This window comes from Bombus terrestris, chromosome 10 (assembly GCF_910591885.1).
Source record: "Bombus terrestris chromosome 10, iyBomTerr1.2, whole genome shotgun sequence".
In the NCBI taxonomy this organism is placed as follows: Eukaryota; Metazoa; Arthropoda; class Insecta; order Hymenoptera; family Apidae; genus Bombus; species Bombus terrestris.
In genome coordinates, this window is record NC_063278.1 from 1541005 (window position 1) to 1559106 (window position 18102).

Genomic DNA, 18102 nt, shown 5'->3' on the forward strand with positions numbered 1-18102 from the left:
AAGGTTCGTTTGCCGTGTAACGATGCCATGGCCCCGATTGCTCCTACATTTTTGGCCAAACATTCACTTTTAGAAACAAGGATGGCCCCTTTCGCGTCCTACGTCCGTCGATCGTTGTGTAACTCGCGCGTGGACTTTTTTCTCGCCGGTTTTTTCGTTCGCGCGTCTGGTGTCTGTCAGGTGTCGAAACTTTTGCCCCGAATTAACTACGATTGTATCAGTGGATTCGCGGGTCTCTGTCGCGATGCACAATAGCCACACGGCTCTCCGAGGCTGTTTCATTATGTAAAGAGAGGAAGAGGAAAAAAAGGAGAAGGAGAAAAAGAGAGGAGCGTAACGCAACGTGGTGTATTCAAATTGTTTACACAGTAAACACCAGTGAACCGCCGTAACCGAACGTTGTGAAACGTATTCGAAGCGCTTATTCGTTAACTACGTCGGTTGCTCTCTTATCTCACCGTGAGATATATTTATTGCAAAAAGGATAGACTTTTATCCCGTCGTTAATGCTCTCGTCTTTCTATAAAACGTCGATCCGCTGATTTTATATAGTCGTCGATAATCGCCAGTGATCACTGTCGACTCGTCGTCCATAACGAGCTGGCCTTGGTAAAAAAAATCCTTCGAATTCTCGCGGTCGATCAACAGAGTGGCAATAAAACGAGTTTCGGGTACGCGTGTTTTGATACTGTTTATTTTTGTCACGACTTAACGGAAAAAGAATCGTCGCGATAAATTGACACCGGGCGTTCATTGTCTCGTAGACACTCGAAACATTCAGAAGCCTATACGATCGTCGATCGACTGTATAAATCGATATGTACAGAAAGATAGTTACGTTACAAACGCTACTCTTTAGATGTACGTTAAAGTTTATAAAAATAAGTCATTCGCTTTCGACGAATCGAATTATTAATCGTACGCTTATTTAACGAAAGTAAGAAATCAATGAAACCTGCGGTTGATCAGTTTAACTTATGAGAAACTCGTTTAACGGTTCAACCGCGATTTCGATGATTTTAGAACTCGCGTCATCGTTAACGGGCCTGCTATCGATCAACTACGATCGTCTTATAGCTCCTACTATGTAAGCTGGTTTATTTCATTCGTTCTGTTCACTCGTTGGCTTATGCCCACTGGCGCGACAGCAATTTTTCTTCTCTTCTTCAAGGATTTTCAACGCGGACACTTTCAACGTGAGTGCTTCTCTACAGCGCTAAGAATATTACTGTTGGATACTTATGAAATAAAAATGTTGCATATTATTGAATTAGAGTGTGTGAGATACGTGATTACTCGGAAGCTGTGTGAGTTATTAGAATTATTAGATTTATTAGAAAGGGTTACAGTAGAAAGGACAGAAATATACAGGCGCTAATGTTCAGAGAAGAAATTGAGCTGAAAACAGGTTTCAAAAGACATTATCGAATTGCATCGAGGGTGTTGGAAACAAGAAAATGACTTGCGAATTTGATTAAATAAAATTGATGCATTCGCTCATTTACAAGAGTAATTTCGCAACAATCATTGGCGACTCTCGACTTTGATGCATTAATTTCTGAGAAAAATCGATGTAATTGCATTGGAAAGCATTGTCAAGACCAATATATACTAAGATTAAAATATTACGAAAGTGGGTAAAAGTTATAAAAGGCTTTATAAAAATACTCGTCTATTATTCCTAAAGAAACGCTTATTCAATTTTGCTTTGATACGAAGATTAATCGACGAACCTTCCAAAAAATTCCAACGAATGTTCTAAGGGAGTCTAGACTCGATATCCACTATTTAGGTGAATGAAACTCTCAGCAAAATCATCCGATACGTTGTACGAGTCTTGTCTATCTTTGGACAATTATTCCGATAATAAGCAAGCCACGGTAACGGTTGTACCAAACCGTTTAGTACGCGATTTCACGCGACGGCATTTCAGTTAACGACAAACGAGTACTAATGTTCTGATCAAATAAAATCATCGGTAACTTTTATCAGGGATATAGATATAAACAGGCATATTTAATTATTACTCATGCACGAAAAGGACTGACGAAGAAAAACCATCAACGTTAGGGAAAAAAACAAACCGTCAAGTCTAACACGCGACATTCGGGGACACGCGACTATAGCGCGCGAGCTACGCACGTTCAATGGAGTTTGAAATCACGCTGCGTGAAAGTGTTGCGCACACGCGTTCGTAAAAAGTAAAAGTAAAGAAATTCCATCGTGGGCTCGTCCGGGATTTGAACCCGGGACCTCTCGCACCCGAAGCGAAAATCATACCCCTAGACCAACGAGCCAACTTATTAGTCTCTTTGTTAACCATATATAAAAACCACCAATTAACATGTATAATAATTCTTATCGCGATCGACTGATTATAATAATTTACTGCACGCGCACATTCTTCCTGTCCGAGCAACCTGACACGTGTAAAACAAACGATCGATTACACGGATAAATTTCTTCCATCTTCCAAGAATATAATTATCACGAGACAATTGATCGATTAAGAAATTTAAAGGCGAGAAAAATAATCGTATACCAAAACGACACGAAACAATCGATACACGTTCCTCCGGTTTGTTCCCCTAGTTGATTTCATCCAAACTGATCGACGGTTTAGTTTTTGTCATGACCCGTTCAAAGTTTCACGCTATCCTGAGCAGATTGTCCAGCGGATGAAAGAAAAAACGTTAATTAGCTCGTTCGAATGGGTGCCGGGGATGCGAGATCCTCGGAGTTGGTGCGCGTGGCGCCACCTGTGGTGGAAACGTTGCATTCGTGGTTAGCATTGCGTGTTGTCTTCGACCTGGCAATTGCCCTGCCAGCAAGAAGATAATCCTCCGTTTCGATCTATCGCAACAAAGTTGCGGAAAGGTCAGAAAGTGCGTGATTGCTTTTCATCGCTGCAACGTAATTAGGGTCGCGTCAGAGTTGTCGAGCTAGAAACTCGAAGTATTTTTTGCTACGCCAACTATGAACCGCCTGCGTTTAATCCTCGTTGATACGGTCGAGTATTTTACAGAAAGGAATCGTCTCCAGGTAACGACGAAAATATTTTTGGTATTTTTTTACGGGGGTTATAAAGGTGTTCCCGTATTAATGATCGCAATACTTTCTTCTTCGTGGGAAAGTCCATACGTTGCGAGGTATACAAAACACGGAAGTGACAAAAAATTTCTGGTGCGCAAAATGACCGGCTAAAAAAGTAAAAATATAAAATATTTCGAACACTTTATATTATTGTATTGGCTATTATTTAACGGCCGTGGGTTATTTCTTTCGACCCACGGTCGGCAGTTTGAACTCGTAAAAAGTTACAGAACGACCGTTCTGACAGACCTGTCATAAAAAAAAAATGACAGAAATGTGAAAAAAATTTCTGTCACAATTTTTACAACTGTATACATTTACAGTACCGTGGAATAGCACACTCATATTCCGAAGGACATTGGGGTTGATTAAGCGATTCCATGAAAATACCATCCCTCTCCCGTACAAAGGATAGCTCGTTCAGATTTGCTTGCGACGTAATGGCCATGGTAACAGTGCGGCAAACGGCCGAGGAATATCTTTGTTTCTATAAATTTTACTGACGTACCGTGAAATGAAGATCGAAGATCCAGTTTAGGGCTACAAAGCTGGTTTACAAATAAGGTGGCAACGTTAGGTGATTAAATATTTATCCAGTACAAAAATAGATTTACAAACCATTTAAATACTTCCTCAAATATTAAAACAGACTCGTTTCGATTATTATCCTCCTAAGTTCCATTAATGACGTTGTTGCTCTTTAATGTGCAACGTATAGTTAGTTAGCACTAACCTACGACAGTCCCGGTGAAAATTATTATTTTCGAAATATGTTTTTTTTGTCTAGATTACGTCAGCGCGCATGATTTCATGGAATTTTCACAAGGGAAAGAAATGAAAGGCGACGAGGAATGCGCGATACGAGCTTGACACAACTACGAGGGATTATTTTTTAACTAATTTTTGCGACGACCAGTTACTGTGTCGAACTGGCGAACTATGAGTAGTTGTAAACCAGTAAGTATCGTAGAGCGTAAATAAAGAATGAAAAAAGAAGGGAGTAAGTAAAAGGAAGTAAAAAAAGACTTTACCACGACAGATGCACAGGTGCAAAGTTAACACGCAATTAAACACGTTGCAATTAATTAATTCATCACCTCTAAAATCTCTACCTTGAGATTCTATTTAATTTTATATAATTTTCGTTCAAATTTTCGTCCATAATTTCGTTCATATTGCATAGGATAAACTAAAATTATATTTATTGAAAACTCAATGAAAAATCGAACGTTTACGTCGACGTCGACAGTCGGCAATATTTATCAATATTACCGACGATCATTACGATTAAGAAACTTGTAGATTTTAGACGAGGTAGTTGACCAATTTAATTCTTCAGCGACTCGTACATAATGTTTATCATCGGTAGTATTCGTCGAGATTGGTCAACGAATTGACAACGATTTGACGACGACGCAATGCGTGTCAATAATAAGTCAGATGAGTAAATTTGTTAAATTCGTATTCAGCCAAACTGAGTATATTCGAATGCGCCCTACCAAGCATTTGTGGCACTAAGGGAAGGAAAGGAGCGTGATAAAAAAGGTGTTCGGGAACAGAGGATCGTTATCGGTACCGTCAACTCCGGTGTGCAAACTGGATGCGAAGCAGATACGCGTCACAAGTCCGGCGGCTCTCCGAGAGGATAGGAGGTCCGAGCAAAGGAGGAGAAAGAGAAGATCGAAGAGAGGGTAGAGCAGCGAAGCCCCTCCCTTGGATCTCCTTCCCGTCGGCCAAGAGGATCCCTCCGGTCGACCAGCAGGACCCCCCACCAAAGATACGAGAGGACCCGCGACCCACCTGTGCCTCGGATGGACCCTGCACGCTTCTCCGCTGAACCGACGCACAGTGTGCCCATAAGGCCCATTCGAGGTATACTTACGAGAGCGCACGAGCCTCATCCAGCGGACGAACGAACGAACGAACGATCGAGCGGCCGACCGATCGAGCGGCCGTCCGATCGAGCGAACGAAGTGGGACCGTAGAAAATAATTGGAGGTGGGGGCTGATTCAAGAATCGACGTGGACACCCTCGCCTTCCAAAGTCATTCACCTAACGGTCATCGCCGCGTCAAGAATCTTCTTCTTGTTCTTCTTCTTCTGCTGTCACGTCTTCCGTTATTCGATTTGATTAAGGGGATACCTAGACAGCGTACCGTGTCGTTAAATAATTAGTCGAAAGAAGAGCAAACTTGATCGAAGACGGTGAACCCGGTTTTTGTTTGGAGAATAATTTCAAAGAATCAAAGTGATATTTCGAGGTACGAGGTGAACTGTTGTCGCGGGCCTTTAAATTCTACTTTGGCCTTGCGAATCTATGTGATCGAACTGTTACGGGAAAAATTACAACTGGTAAGTCGTACAGTGAAATCGGCTTTGGTGTCTTCCGTAGGAGGAGAGAGTGAGTTTACAAGTGAACTGGATTTATCTATCGGATGATTCCCGATAAGTTCGTGGTACCCGACGCTCCAAGTGATTGCGTAGAAATGATCGTCAGTGTCGGATCGGATCTGTTAAACATCGTGATGACAAAGTGTCATGATGAACGCTATATCGTAATTAAGTAAAGGATCATCCTTCGAAGATGTCGTTGATGAATCTCGCGTAATCGTTTCCGTCTTCAAGGTACGTGATCACGTTGATTTACGAAAGGTGATCGGTTAAAACTGGGAGAAGCGATTCCCGAATCTGACAACTAGCAATTACAGGTTTCCTCATCGCGTTTAATTCGAATGGTATCGCGCTGTCGCTGTAAGTTAATAACAACGATCCTACGTTCGCTGGGTATTTTCTTCCACGTTATTTCGCGATACATTCGTCGCGTTTAGAAACAAATCGCCCGGTGTGCCTACGAGTTGAGAAGGAAAACCGAAGGACGATCTTCATTTCGTAATTCGAGCGCGTGCTGACGACCGATTCCTTCGTCTTCGATCGTGACACGATACGAAAAGCGCCATTTAACGACTAGATTTTAACGATAGAAAACGTGTCCGACATGAGAATTCGTTGTCGATAAGGTTAACTCGACTGAAAGCCTTCAGGCATCGTGATTAGGCTAATTATTTGATTCATTAGATACTCTGCGAAAAGATGGTATCATCGTAAGTTTAATTATTTAACGATACCGAGGAGGAACTATTCTCACCGCATGTCACTAAAGATAAGATTCCATGCGAAACCCAGTTTTCACGTCTATCGTTTGGAAATATACCGTAACGAGATTATATTATATAGTTTGATGAAATCGTAGAGATTTAGATGCGATACACGCGGAAAAGAGACAGAGAGTCGTATTACATGCATCATGTCGCGTTTCTGCTCGAGCATATTCGACCGCCATACAATAGCGCGTGTACAGCGCATTGCGCGATAGTTAGATACGAATCTGTACGAACTGGCCTATCGAAGAGCGATAGAATAATAGCATCGGAAACAAACGGTCCACGTTGCATCGTTCGAAGGCCGATCGCCGGAGCACGCGTTGCGGAACGCCGTTTCATTTCGAAAGACCGGAAGTCGCTCTCTGCAAACTAGATCGCGATGCTTCGCGAGGATGAGGTCGAAAGACGCCGCACGTGTGACGTGAATGAACCTGTGTGACGATCCGTCGATCGTTGCTAGATCTCGAACTTTTTTCTTTACGTAAAGTATTTATAAAAATCTATAAAATATTCAACATACAGTAGCTACGAAAAGTATTTGCACGCGATTGTATCTGTTGTAGCATTCATATGTACATTTATTAATTCGCTTCAGGTATATTACATTTCGTATCAAAAGTAACGAAACGCAAAAGATTAACTCCACCTTTCGTCAAGTTATATCGATACACGATTAATAAGCGATTTAAAAGAAAATCACTTACTTACATAAGTTATAGGTAAGTAATATCAAATTTTAGAACGAATTGTAAAAGATAGTATTTTCCAAAGAGATAACGAATTCCGTTTTAAATAAAAAAAATTGGGTCGAAATTAAAAAAAAAGAAGTGTTTCAATCGCAGAGTTTGACGACAATTATTATCGCTTTTTATTATTCATCGTCCTCCATAATTATAGTTCCTAGCAGTAAAACAATTACCTGCTTGTACCTATATTGGCGCTCTAATCAGCAACCTCTGCTCGAGTATTTAGGAAATGGAAGACTAACAGTCTTTCACTAATAAAAAGGCGAATAACGGTCTTAGCGAATAACACTTCTTTTTCTCTTTCACGATCTGAAAGCTTAAAAATCCGCAAACATAAAATCCTCGAACATAAAATCCTCGAACATAAAATCCTCGAACACAGGCTGGAATCTTTCAAGGAAATTTGGCAAGTTAGATACCTGTAGAATCGTGGAGCACTGAAGAAGTAATTCAGTACAAAATCGTGTTTGAAAACGGAACTAAACTCATTTCCGTAAGCGTGCGTCGTGGGAAAAAGGAAAATTCTACAGTCGTAGTCGTGCTTAGACGACGTGCCGCGACGAAAGTAACGAGGCGTCGGTCATTTAAAATAGTTCCGCTAAAACAGCCGTGCGCCGACTTTCACGCGCATGTAAATGAAGAAAAAATCCAGCGATTCCGAAGAAACCTCTCCTCGCGATCAATTGGTCGGCACACGGCGTCGTCGTTTAATTAATGCGCGAAGTGGCGTTGATGGTAACTGGTGGCTTTCAGCAAAATCTTCTGTCAGCCTCCGGTGCATTCGGGTGTGTGTGTGTGTGTGCGTGTGTTTGTGTGTGCCAGACACAAAGCGGAAGAGCGTCGTGGTAAGTGTTTTTATCGAGAAGGTCAGCTCTAGAAAGGAGGACAATCACCGAGCGGCACCGTAGGAACTCCGATTGATCCCTTTAAACGTTTGAACGGTGCCGGTTGCACCTTCTCGTTCCGTCCACACTCTGTGCCTTTCCGTAGAATCTATCGGCGATAGAGTAGATCGCGCTGAAAGCTAGGAACTGCGGCACTCGTTACGATTCTCACGGCTTCGATCGACTAGCTGGACGATTGCGCCCGCGAGATCTCCACGACGATCGTTATTACCGTTTCAAGACTTACCGTCGAAGGTGATCGGATGGAAACTGAACGGCATGTCTGTTCGTTAATTATCGATCGAATTCCTCTCCGATAGTCTTTTCGTATAAGCTACGCGTTTCAATAACGTCCGAGGTAAACTTTCTCTCCCTTTGTAATTCACTTTTTCCTTGGAACAATGGACGGACGCTTTCCGTTATCAATCTCCGAGCGATCAAGCGAATCTTCAACGTTTACTTGAAATAATTATCGTTCGAACATGTATATTGTACGACCATTAGCGGCAGAGGGTACGGTAATTTCGTTAAGTAACTTCTAAACAGGATCTATCGACGCAAATGCGAGGCCGGCTTAATTAATCAACAGTTTTATTGTGCCCACGGAGAAACCGTAATTAAAAGTCATTTGTTAGGGGAACGTTAAATCATCTATCATTCTTTTCGCGTCTTGTATTCTATTAAGCTCGTAAGAGCGGGTATCTCCGCACGATGTATCCGTTGCGACACGCGAGCGCAACAATATGGCTTAAACTCTCAAACATTGGCAACTCGCATCGAGCGCTCGGGAATGCAGGCACCCCCTGAATGGCTCACCGGATGCACACCTGCAATCAGTGCAGGTTGCGATAGCTCGGGCGCATCGTCGAACGTTCCTCGACTCTGAGGATCGATCGATCTAGTACAGAGAACATCAATCGGTAAGTAATAGTACAGAAGAAGGATGTTCGAGCCGAGCCCAATATAATCAGAGGAGATACCTCCCTCTCTTAAAATATCAACAAGGCCTTCGGGCTACGTTTAACGAGAATACGACGTCGTTTAAAATCAATTAACCAACCATCCGTTACTCTCTATTTATCTCGTTCTCTATCTTCGACGTTTCGTCGTGGTATTGCCGTGTTCGATCGATTTCGCGAGGGCAATCGTCGAGGTCCAGCAAACAAACCGCGATCATTGCTTCACGTGGATACGCCAGTTTTTCCGCTAGATTCGAAAATGCTCTGTAGCAATACTGTTAGCACTAAGCCGTGAAAAGATTGTTCGCTCCTTTCTTTCTCCTTCGCTCTTCTGCATTCTCCAAGTAGAAAACGATCGTTTCGGACGTATTCGCCAGCTATTATAGCCAATTTATACGATAATAGGTGTAGTAGATAGATCCGTCGTTTATGAAAGTTGCGGGCGACGAGCAAGAGGCGAGAAAGACGACGAAGAACAGGCGAGGACGGCGTGGAAGAATAGGCGAGGAAGAACAGGGGAGGAAGTGGACGAAGTGCAACAGACGATGAAGACGAAGGAAAGGTTGGACGGTTAGTGTCTAAACAGAAAAGAATCGAACGCGGAATTAAAAGTATGCGTAGGCACGTCGAGGCATCGAGCGTCCGCGAATGAGAAGTGTCAACGACTGTGGGGTGTAGGTCAGGAAAGAGAGACTCCGTTGATCAAACAATCGATGTCTCTTCCATTAGCTGGGATTTACTTTCCCATTTAGCGACAGTCTGTCATGTATGAAAGTCGCCGCAGGTGACACCGACTCGAGGTACCCTCGGGCTACGTATGTGGGTCACTACTATTGTCCCATATTCCCTCTTCGTTGTAATTCAGGTGGTGCGGAGGCGGCGACCGAGTAAAAAGGACGACAACTACGAGAAGTAAAAAAGAAAGGAAGCGTATCGGGAATCGCGTAAACGCGGCTGTCGACGAGCGACGAAAACTCGATCGGTAGACCGAGTAGAGAATGTGCGTTACCATGGAGAAAATTTTCGAAGCGTGATGTCACTTCAAGCATTATGCAAATGGTTAGACGATCTACGGGCGCAAAGAAGACGAAGTAAGGAATAGAGGCGGCGAGGTGTGAAAACGAGACCGCGGCGATCTGTTTTCTGGACGAGCGACTAAAGAAGGCGAAAGGAACTAGCCAGACTAAAGAGAGACCATCGCGAAAGAATACAAAGAAAGAGGGAGAAAGAGCGAGAGAGAAAAAAAGCAAGTGCAGGAGGGTTTTCCGCTCGTTGAACGTAACACGCACCGCTTTGCACGATCCAGCGATTCGCGCGTACCGCGCAAACCGGCGAATTGCGCAACGAGCTTCTTCTCTTTCCCAATCATGCGATCGGTTGTGGGCACACGATAAGGCTTGCATTGTGATTTTGTCGAACGTTTGAAATATACGCGAGTGCATTACGCGACATCGATTTTGTTTTCCCCGCGGTTTCGACATTTACCGTAACGGAAACCTGTAATCGTCGGAAGAATTACGAATTACCTAGAGGGACAAAGTTTCGTTATATCGATAGACGTGAAAACAACGAGCACGTCCTGTTCAAATAAAACGGGGCAACTTCAAAAGAAGGTTATATTCTTTCTGTTGCAGATGAATCAACAGTGCAAGGTGTGCGGAGAACCCGCGGCAGGCTTCCACTTTGGCGCGTTCACCTGCGAGGGCTGCAAGGTGAGTCGACTATGGATCATTTCAACGATACGATATGGGTTTCGTGGAAGCTTGAACGGTCGAGATAGCGATCAAATTGAAACGGCAGAGTGATATTTTGTATCGATTCCGGGATAATTGAAAGGTACTATCGTCTTGTAATTCGGTTGTAATAGGCTCCGTTCTTTATAGTTTCTTCCAACTATTTGAAACGTATCGATCTGAACGAAATCGTGAGAGAGATCGTAAAAGAAAAACGGTGGAACGCGGATTCCAGACATTTTCCAGCAGGTTTCTTTTTTCCTCTGCTTCTTTTCTGCACGTTGTTGGCGGCGATCTTTTCCACAATTTCGCAAAACTGAGAAACGTTGATCGCTTTCACGAGCCGCTTCGTGGCCGAGGTTAAACGTTTGACTAGGCATGCGTGTCAACCAAGCCCCCCCACCCCCGCCCCAAAAGTAACAGCTACCATGTTTGGTGAACCGCTCAGCGATCGCTCTGTAAGGAGAACCAAAATTTCTAGCTTCAAAGGGACGTTCAAAGAACATCAATCGACCGTTCGACTGATTTCTCCTGATTAAAATGATCTACGCTATTCTAAGCGATTATTTATGCGACGATTCGTTTATACATATTTTAAAATAAATCTACATAAAGATTCGTTCGTTATCTACATAAAGACTCTAATAACACGTGGCTATACACATATATCCTATAACCAATCACGATTATTTAAAAGTCAATTTAATAGCCTTAAAATAATAATAAGTGAAAGATGAACCGAAAATTGCACAATTGTATATTCTAGAAAGTGTAGGTCATTCGAATCTTCTTGTTATCGTAAGTGTAATATAAATAAAAATGTATATATACGACAATCGATTCTTCGATCTCAAATCACACCTACGAAATCTCTCGAAGAAAAATGAATAGCCGTACGGTCGAATTCGTACTATACCGCGAGTCGAGCGTAAAAGCAAACGATGCCGAGTAGAATAGTAGGAAGGTGGAAGAGGGGAGAGCTGACATGCTACGGTGGGCCTGAAAACGAAAATAACGAAACGAAACAATGTCGAGCTGACGTAATCGTGAACTAGGGCGGAAACAATTGTGGCAGACAAGTGCGAAGCGCCGGAAGCACCGCCTCGAAGCCGCTTCGCGATCCGAGCGAATTGACGAAACGCGCGTGCACGTGCTCGCGCGGCCACAATGTCTCCCGGTACCGTAGATTTGTCCCACGATCGGGATGCATATCGTTCACGGTGAAAACTCGAAGAGCGCGACTTGCCACGGTCCTTGAATTCATATTACGAATCGATATAGTCTATATAGCGAAACAGCGAGAGATTCGCGATTTATCAGGCCTTCCAAAAGAAGGACGTATGGAAGCAGTGAAAACGGTACAACGGTTCATTATCGTCGTCCATTGAGAACGAATTTCAATCTCTGTCGTTCCTCTCCTTTTTTTTCTTCTTCTTCTCTTTTTCCACGGCGTGAGTCAGAGATACGTTTCTTAGGCCACGAAAGTTCAGCCGTGGCGTAATTAGCCGGTCTATTTATCGGGCGGTTTTCGAAAGGAAACCGTAACACAATCCAACTGTGGAAGGTTTTGACGATGAAAAGGCGCGAGCCGGTACTTTGAAGTTTCAAACTGCTGTCCCGTTTGCATAACACGAGGCGCGCGCCACAAGGGGGGCAGGTAATAACGGTAGCATTTTCTCGATTGTGTCATCGCTTCTCAACTGTCGCGCATAGTCCCCTGATCTCCTTGTTTCCTCATCACGAACGAACTTTACATCCTTAGAACGGGAAAAATTTGAACGATAACTATGACAATGACGATTACTGCGATGACGCTACAGATAGACAAACGACGAGAAAGACACAGTTACATATAGTTACATGTAGCACAGGCAACGATATAGGAAAATTGTAAAATTAATCCAACAGAAAATCACAAATGTGACTTGATCTTACTGCGATCCCGAATTGTTATACTTCGATTTTGTTTTTACCGCGACAAACAAAAAAACTATTGCTTTGATTTAAGAAAATGCTTAATGTCGTGTCATACCTTTTTTCACGACGTATCCAAGTTTCTTGCTATACCGAGAAGGGATTAGAGGATTAAAGGATTTTGGGGAATTAGAAAAGAGCGAAATCAGTCGATGTCGCCAATAACGCTATAACTTACGACCTCGTAGCATAGTTCTTTTTATATTATACCTAGTATGATATATTGTACTAAAAAGTAAACGTCAAAGACAAGTGGAACACGGTGGCGGATCGTGGGTCTCGGCAATGCGCGCATCGGGACCACTGGGACGCAGGAAGAGCTCGTTTTCAGAACAAACGAACCAGAAACGATTAATAATATAGCGTGCGTACGAGCAGAAAAAGCGAAAGTGGATGTCGCGTACACGCTGAGACCTGCGTCTCTTTAAAGACTGATCATTAACTAAGAAGGGCGAAATTTTCTATCAGGTTACACAGGAAGTCGTAGGTGTTTCGGGGCGCAATACTTGGGACTGGGCTTCAAATGGATACGTTCGATGTCTGTCATAACGAACGAGGTCTTAAATTGCACGCGTTTCGTAAGACAGAACTTTGCCATTAGCTTTTCGCTATCTGCCGTGGTTATTCGCTCGATGCAGGCGCGTTCGAACTATTAGCTTATCCGTTATTGTATTTATAAGTAGCCAGCTTTATTCTAACATACGAAATCATTATACGTTTTCACAATTGACGTTTCAAGCTTTATTTAAAAAAAAATATTTTTCAACCTGTCAAGCAGTGTCTGTTTGTTATCGCATTAAAATTGCCTTTTCTTATTACCGTAAAAATAAAAATGCTGTACAAATAAGAAAAAAATTGTACGCCGTGTATGGAGAGAACGTGTTGACTAAACGCCAGTGTCAGAATTGGTTTTCGAAATTTCTTTCCTGTAATTTTGATCTGAAAGTTGCTCCACGTTCTGCAAGGCCAGTTGAGGCTGACGAACACCAAATACATGCATTGGTGGACGCAAATCGTCGCATAACAACGCGAGAAATTGCTGGCAGGTTGAATTTACATAACCGAATAAAACCATTTTTTTCCATAAAAAAAGAAGAGAACCCTCTCGCATTTCCATACAAAGAACGAAATTATTTTACGAACAACCATAACTCGCCGTGTAGTGGATTCCATTCGAATCGAAGGTATTTCTCGACTCGATGTAATCGAGTGGAAGTAGAACGCATCGATGTGTCGAAGAGGTGCGCGAGTAGATCGAAAAGAAGCAGAGAGAATATGTGTAAACGAAAGGAGACCGTTTCGTGACGCCGACACGGAAAAGCAACGGTGTCGGAATCGTGGAATTGCACCATTTGGGCAATTAGCACGAGCACAGTAGGCCGCACGCGCCTACACCGGCTGGTTCTCCGCGATACGACATGAATGAGACAACGAGAGCACACTGTTACCATCTAACAATTTTGCAGTACTCATTATGAGCGGCACAATGCCGTTGCAGCCGTGGCGGATCTCCCTGCGAATCTTTGACCTCTGAATTTGCATTTAAAGAGCATTCTAGATTTTGTCTCCCTTTGTAGTCCTCAGCTGAAGCTTGATTCCTTTTGTCGGCGTAATTAACGCGAATAAAATTATCATGCAGCGTTATTGTCGTATTAGCAACAACGAAATATTTCTGTTTCAGTCATTCTTCGGAAGATCCTACAACAATCTAAGCAGTATTACCGAATGCAAAAACGGTGGAGAATGTGTTATAAATAAGAAGAATCGGACAGCCTGCAAGGCCTGCCGTCTAAGGAAATGTTTACTCGTGGGCATGTCAAAATCTGGTTCGCGATACGGGCGCAGATCGAACTGGTTCAAAATTCATTGTCTGCTACAGGAACAGCAGCAACAACAACAACAACAGCAGCAACAACAACAGCAACACTATCAACAGAATCTTCCTAACCAACCACTGACGCAACAACGAAAACCTATGAGCCCACCCATTGGAATTCATCCAGCTCAACGAAAGGACGATGTCCTGATGTTAAGTTTGGACGACTACAAGAACTCGACATCTCCCAGTATTAGCTCCCCAGAATCGCACAACAGCGACAGTTCCGTGGAACTATCCGAAAGAAGAGCAGCCTTCTCGGGTCACCCAGGCTTTAGACCGTTGCATTCGCACCTGCAACCCTCCGTAGCCGATCTATCAGCGCTCAGCAAAGAAATGATGAGTTTACCGCTCGGTTTTCACCTCGGTGGAATGTCTTTGATTCCACCCGCGTTTCTACCACCGCCAAGTCTCACCATGTTCTCACCTTATCATTTATACGCAACGTCACACGGAGCTTCTCACCCCTTGGTACCAAATCATTCTTCGAATCTACTACAACACTCACCCATCGTTGAAGACATAACCAGTCCAATCAGTCCCTCTACGACGGCTACCACTACCACGACCATTAGCATCGATAGTAAAGACTCGTGTGCAAATAATAATAATATCAACAACAACAACAACAACAACGATAGATATGCACATAACAATAACGTTCAGACGTCGAGACAAAGTTCCTCGCCGAGCGAAGAAACCGGAGAGACGTATACCAAGAGAGTCTATCTGGATGCAGTGTTGAAGAGTCAACGAACGTACGCAGAAGGTTCTCCAATAGTGAAGGAACATTCGGAAAGTGGTTCGCCACTATGCAGTCCAGGATCGGAAACGGACCTTCCACCTCAAGATAACCCTATGGACCTATCTATGAAAAGGATGCCCACGCGAAATAATGATGCGACGGAAGAAGACGAGATAGACATGGAGAACGTGAGCGATCGAGACAGTCCCCCCTTAAAAAAGAAATCAGCGCCCATAGATCTAACGACGAGAACCTAGAATTGAAATATCGTTTGTTCGCTGAAAGACAGACGGAATAATTCGTCCCGAGCATAGAAATAAGTTAATCAAAAACCGACTGCCAAATATGGCGTGTGATATCGTAATCAATTACATTCTTCTTCTCCCCCATAACTGACTATCTGGACGCTTGAACGCATGTTCAATAATGGAGCGAGTTTCCCAGAACCGCACAGTATCTTTAATTGCGTTCTCCGACGAAGTAGAAATTATCGGATCGGACTCTGATTGCGGGATACGCATGGAGACAAATCATTCGAGCCGAATAGTTAAACGCAATCCCGCATAAATATCCACAGAGACTGAAAGAATGAAGGATTAACGTCTCAATTCCGGGTAATCACGGCGAGGATCGCGAGTCGCCGATCGATGGCTGGTTGTGCAATAACCAATCGACTTTAACGAGAGTCCTCCGCTTTAATTAACGAGCGCGCGCGCTCGTGCGGCAATCACATGGGGTAGACAAAGACGAGAGACAAGGGAATCAGGATGGAGAAAAGAGAAAGAAGAGAAGAGCCCGAGAACCTGGCACTGGCGCATTTGCAGAAGCAGGAGAGCAACGACGAAGTGCAACCGTAGTGCATCGGTTGATAAACACGTCAAACTGCAGGGTGCACGTGTTCGGAACGTGCGTTACAAACCGCCGTACACGTGTAGAACGTTGCCAACCGTTTTATCTTACAAGCGTTCGACGCCTGCCAATGTAAACGCCTCCGTCGCTGCCGCTCTACCGCCCCTTCTCTGATTTTGTCCCGCACCTATTTATACATCCTTGCGCCCGAGGAATCTCCACCGATATGAGAATCGTAATCATGACAGGCCTTGCTCGATTTTGTTCAGGGTGATTCCAGAACATTTCGATGAAATTCCTCAGTGCCCTACCACTATTGAAGGAACGAGCTCGCGCTGAAACCACGTGGACGATACTTTTACGGTCTTCGTTGTCCAAGCCTAGCTTGCACGAACACAGATTTGCTTTTAGTAAGACATTAGATCGTGCACGATTCACGCCACGTCGCGCGAGATGGAACTCCTTAATTCCTTTGAGATGCTTGTATTGGATCGGCCCTTCAGGGAAATTTTCACAGACCTGACTATGACAATATTTTGAAACAACGAACAATACTGTGTATTTGAAGTCAATCCGATATTTCAATGAAAGTAGTAAGATCGTGGATAATCGTATATAAAAGGTATGTAAATATAAATGTAGTAAAAACGAATGCATTCGTATTAAATACACTTTGTTAAGCACGAACAGTGCAACGAAAAAATATTGTCAATGGTTCTCTATCCTTACCGCTAATTATAAAAATAGTCAACAAATGGCCAGTATTTCCTTTAATGGTTAATATTCTTGATCATATTGCGGTACTGAACACATGCAATTTTCCGTATTTTACTTAACACTAACCTTATCAGAATTGGTCAAATGAGACCGGTTTCAAAATTTAATTTAATGCTTAATTTATTGTTTTAATTTTTAATTTAATGTTTAATTTTATGTTTTAATTTTTGTTCGTCAAACTCTTATATTATCTGATCAATCAGTTTCTCAATTTCTGTTAGTATAAGGATTTACATAAAGTTGGATGAACAGAAGAAATAACAATGAATGTACAATTTTAAATTAAATTTTGAAACAGGTCTTATTTGACCGGACCTGGTAAGGCTAGTTTTAATTGAAACTTATGTCGTTATCATAGGCACGCTATGATTCCATTTGTATGGAAATATTTCAGGTAGCAAATAGACAGAAAACGAAGATGTAAATAATAGTTAAGCAAGATTTGCGTGAACGGGACCCGGGCCAGTAGGTACTTACTTGTATATAGCTAGTAGATAATAGCAACTAATCGATCAATTACAATGCTCGAAATAATTAGAGAAATATGATCAGAATTACTATGACAATAAAAAATACTATATGCATGTTGCAAATTGCAAAAAGTATTAGTTACCATATTCTAATAACGCTAATTAATTTGAGCAATGTACTTTACGAGTTTAAATAATTATATAAATCATTTTTCGTCGAAAGAAAATGAATGATAAATGTAATACATTACAATGTACTTAATGTAATTATCGACGTATACGTTACTTACAAAGCCACGCTATTTCACAAGTAAAGTACAAATCTATGAATTCCTGGGCCCTCATATTTGTAAATATAAATTACTTTTAAAATCCATAGCAGTGGAGTTCCAATACCTAGGTTAATGTATAAGGCTGTTGGTGAATTGAACAATTTTTATCAGAATACGCTCCTGTTTTTAGCGATATTGTTGGAAGGATACTAACTTAGCGTTGTTGATCAATGAACACTCTTTAAAACGGCTCTACGACGACTTATAATGTAATAATTATTAGATAAATAATAAAATTATCGATTTATTAGAGTTACAGGCACTGCCGCGTTAAACTAGTTAATAGAGCGTTAATTAAGGCGTTAATATAGAACAAGCTATTTTACAGAATTTTGGTACAAACAAATGCAAATGATTACGTTAACAAAAAAGCTAAAAAATTATTAAAAATACATAGTTAATTTGAAATTAATCGAATGTTATTTTCAATTCACTTACATTACTCGACGACATCTCCGATCGCTTCTCAGCATCACTTAATTACATCTCCATGAATTGTCGAT

The 18102-nt window shown here is 42.3% G+C and overlaps 1 protein-coding gene and 1 non-coding gene across 3 annotated transcripts; one reads left to right on the top strand and one right to left on the bottom strand.

Annotated features, from left to right (window-relative positions):
- Nucleotides 1-2225: 2225 nt before the first annotated feature.
- On the bottom strand, nucleotides 2226-2297 carry TRNAP-CGG. The gene has a single exon. It is a non-coding gene; the product is annotated as a tRNA-Pro (tRNA).
- Nucleotides 2298-4953: 2656 nt separating this feature from the next.
- On the top strand, nucleotides 4954-18011 carry LOC100648564 (knirps-related protein). Of its 2 annotated transcripts, none has more exons than XM_012313005.3 (3): nucleotides 4954-5718; nucleotides 10478-10555; nucleotides 14232-18011. In XM_012313005.3, the coding sequence occupies exons 2-3, from the start codon at nucleotides 10478-10480 to the stop codon at nucleotides 15426-15428; spliced, it is 1275 nt and encodes a 424-aa protein (XP_012168395.2). In that variant the 5' UTR covers nucleotides 4954-5718; the 3' UTR covers nucleotides 15429-18011. The 2 variants fall into 2 exon arrangements, with proteins under 2 accessions (XP_012168395.2, XP_012168396.2); XM_012313006.3 differs by having other exon boundaries at nucleotides 4954-5445.
- The last annotated feature ends 91 nt before the right edge of the window (nucleotides 18012-18102 follow it).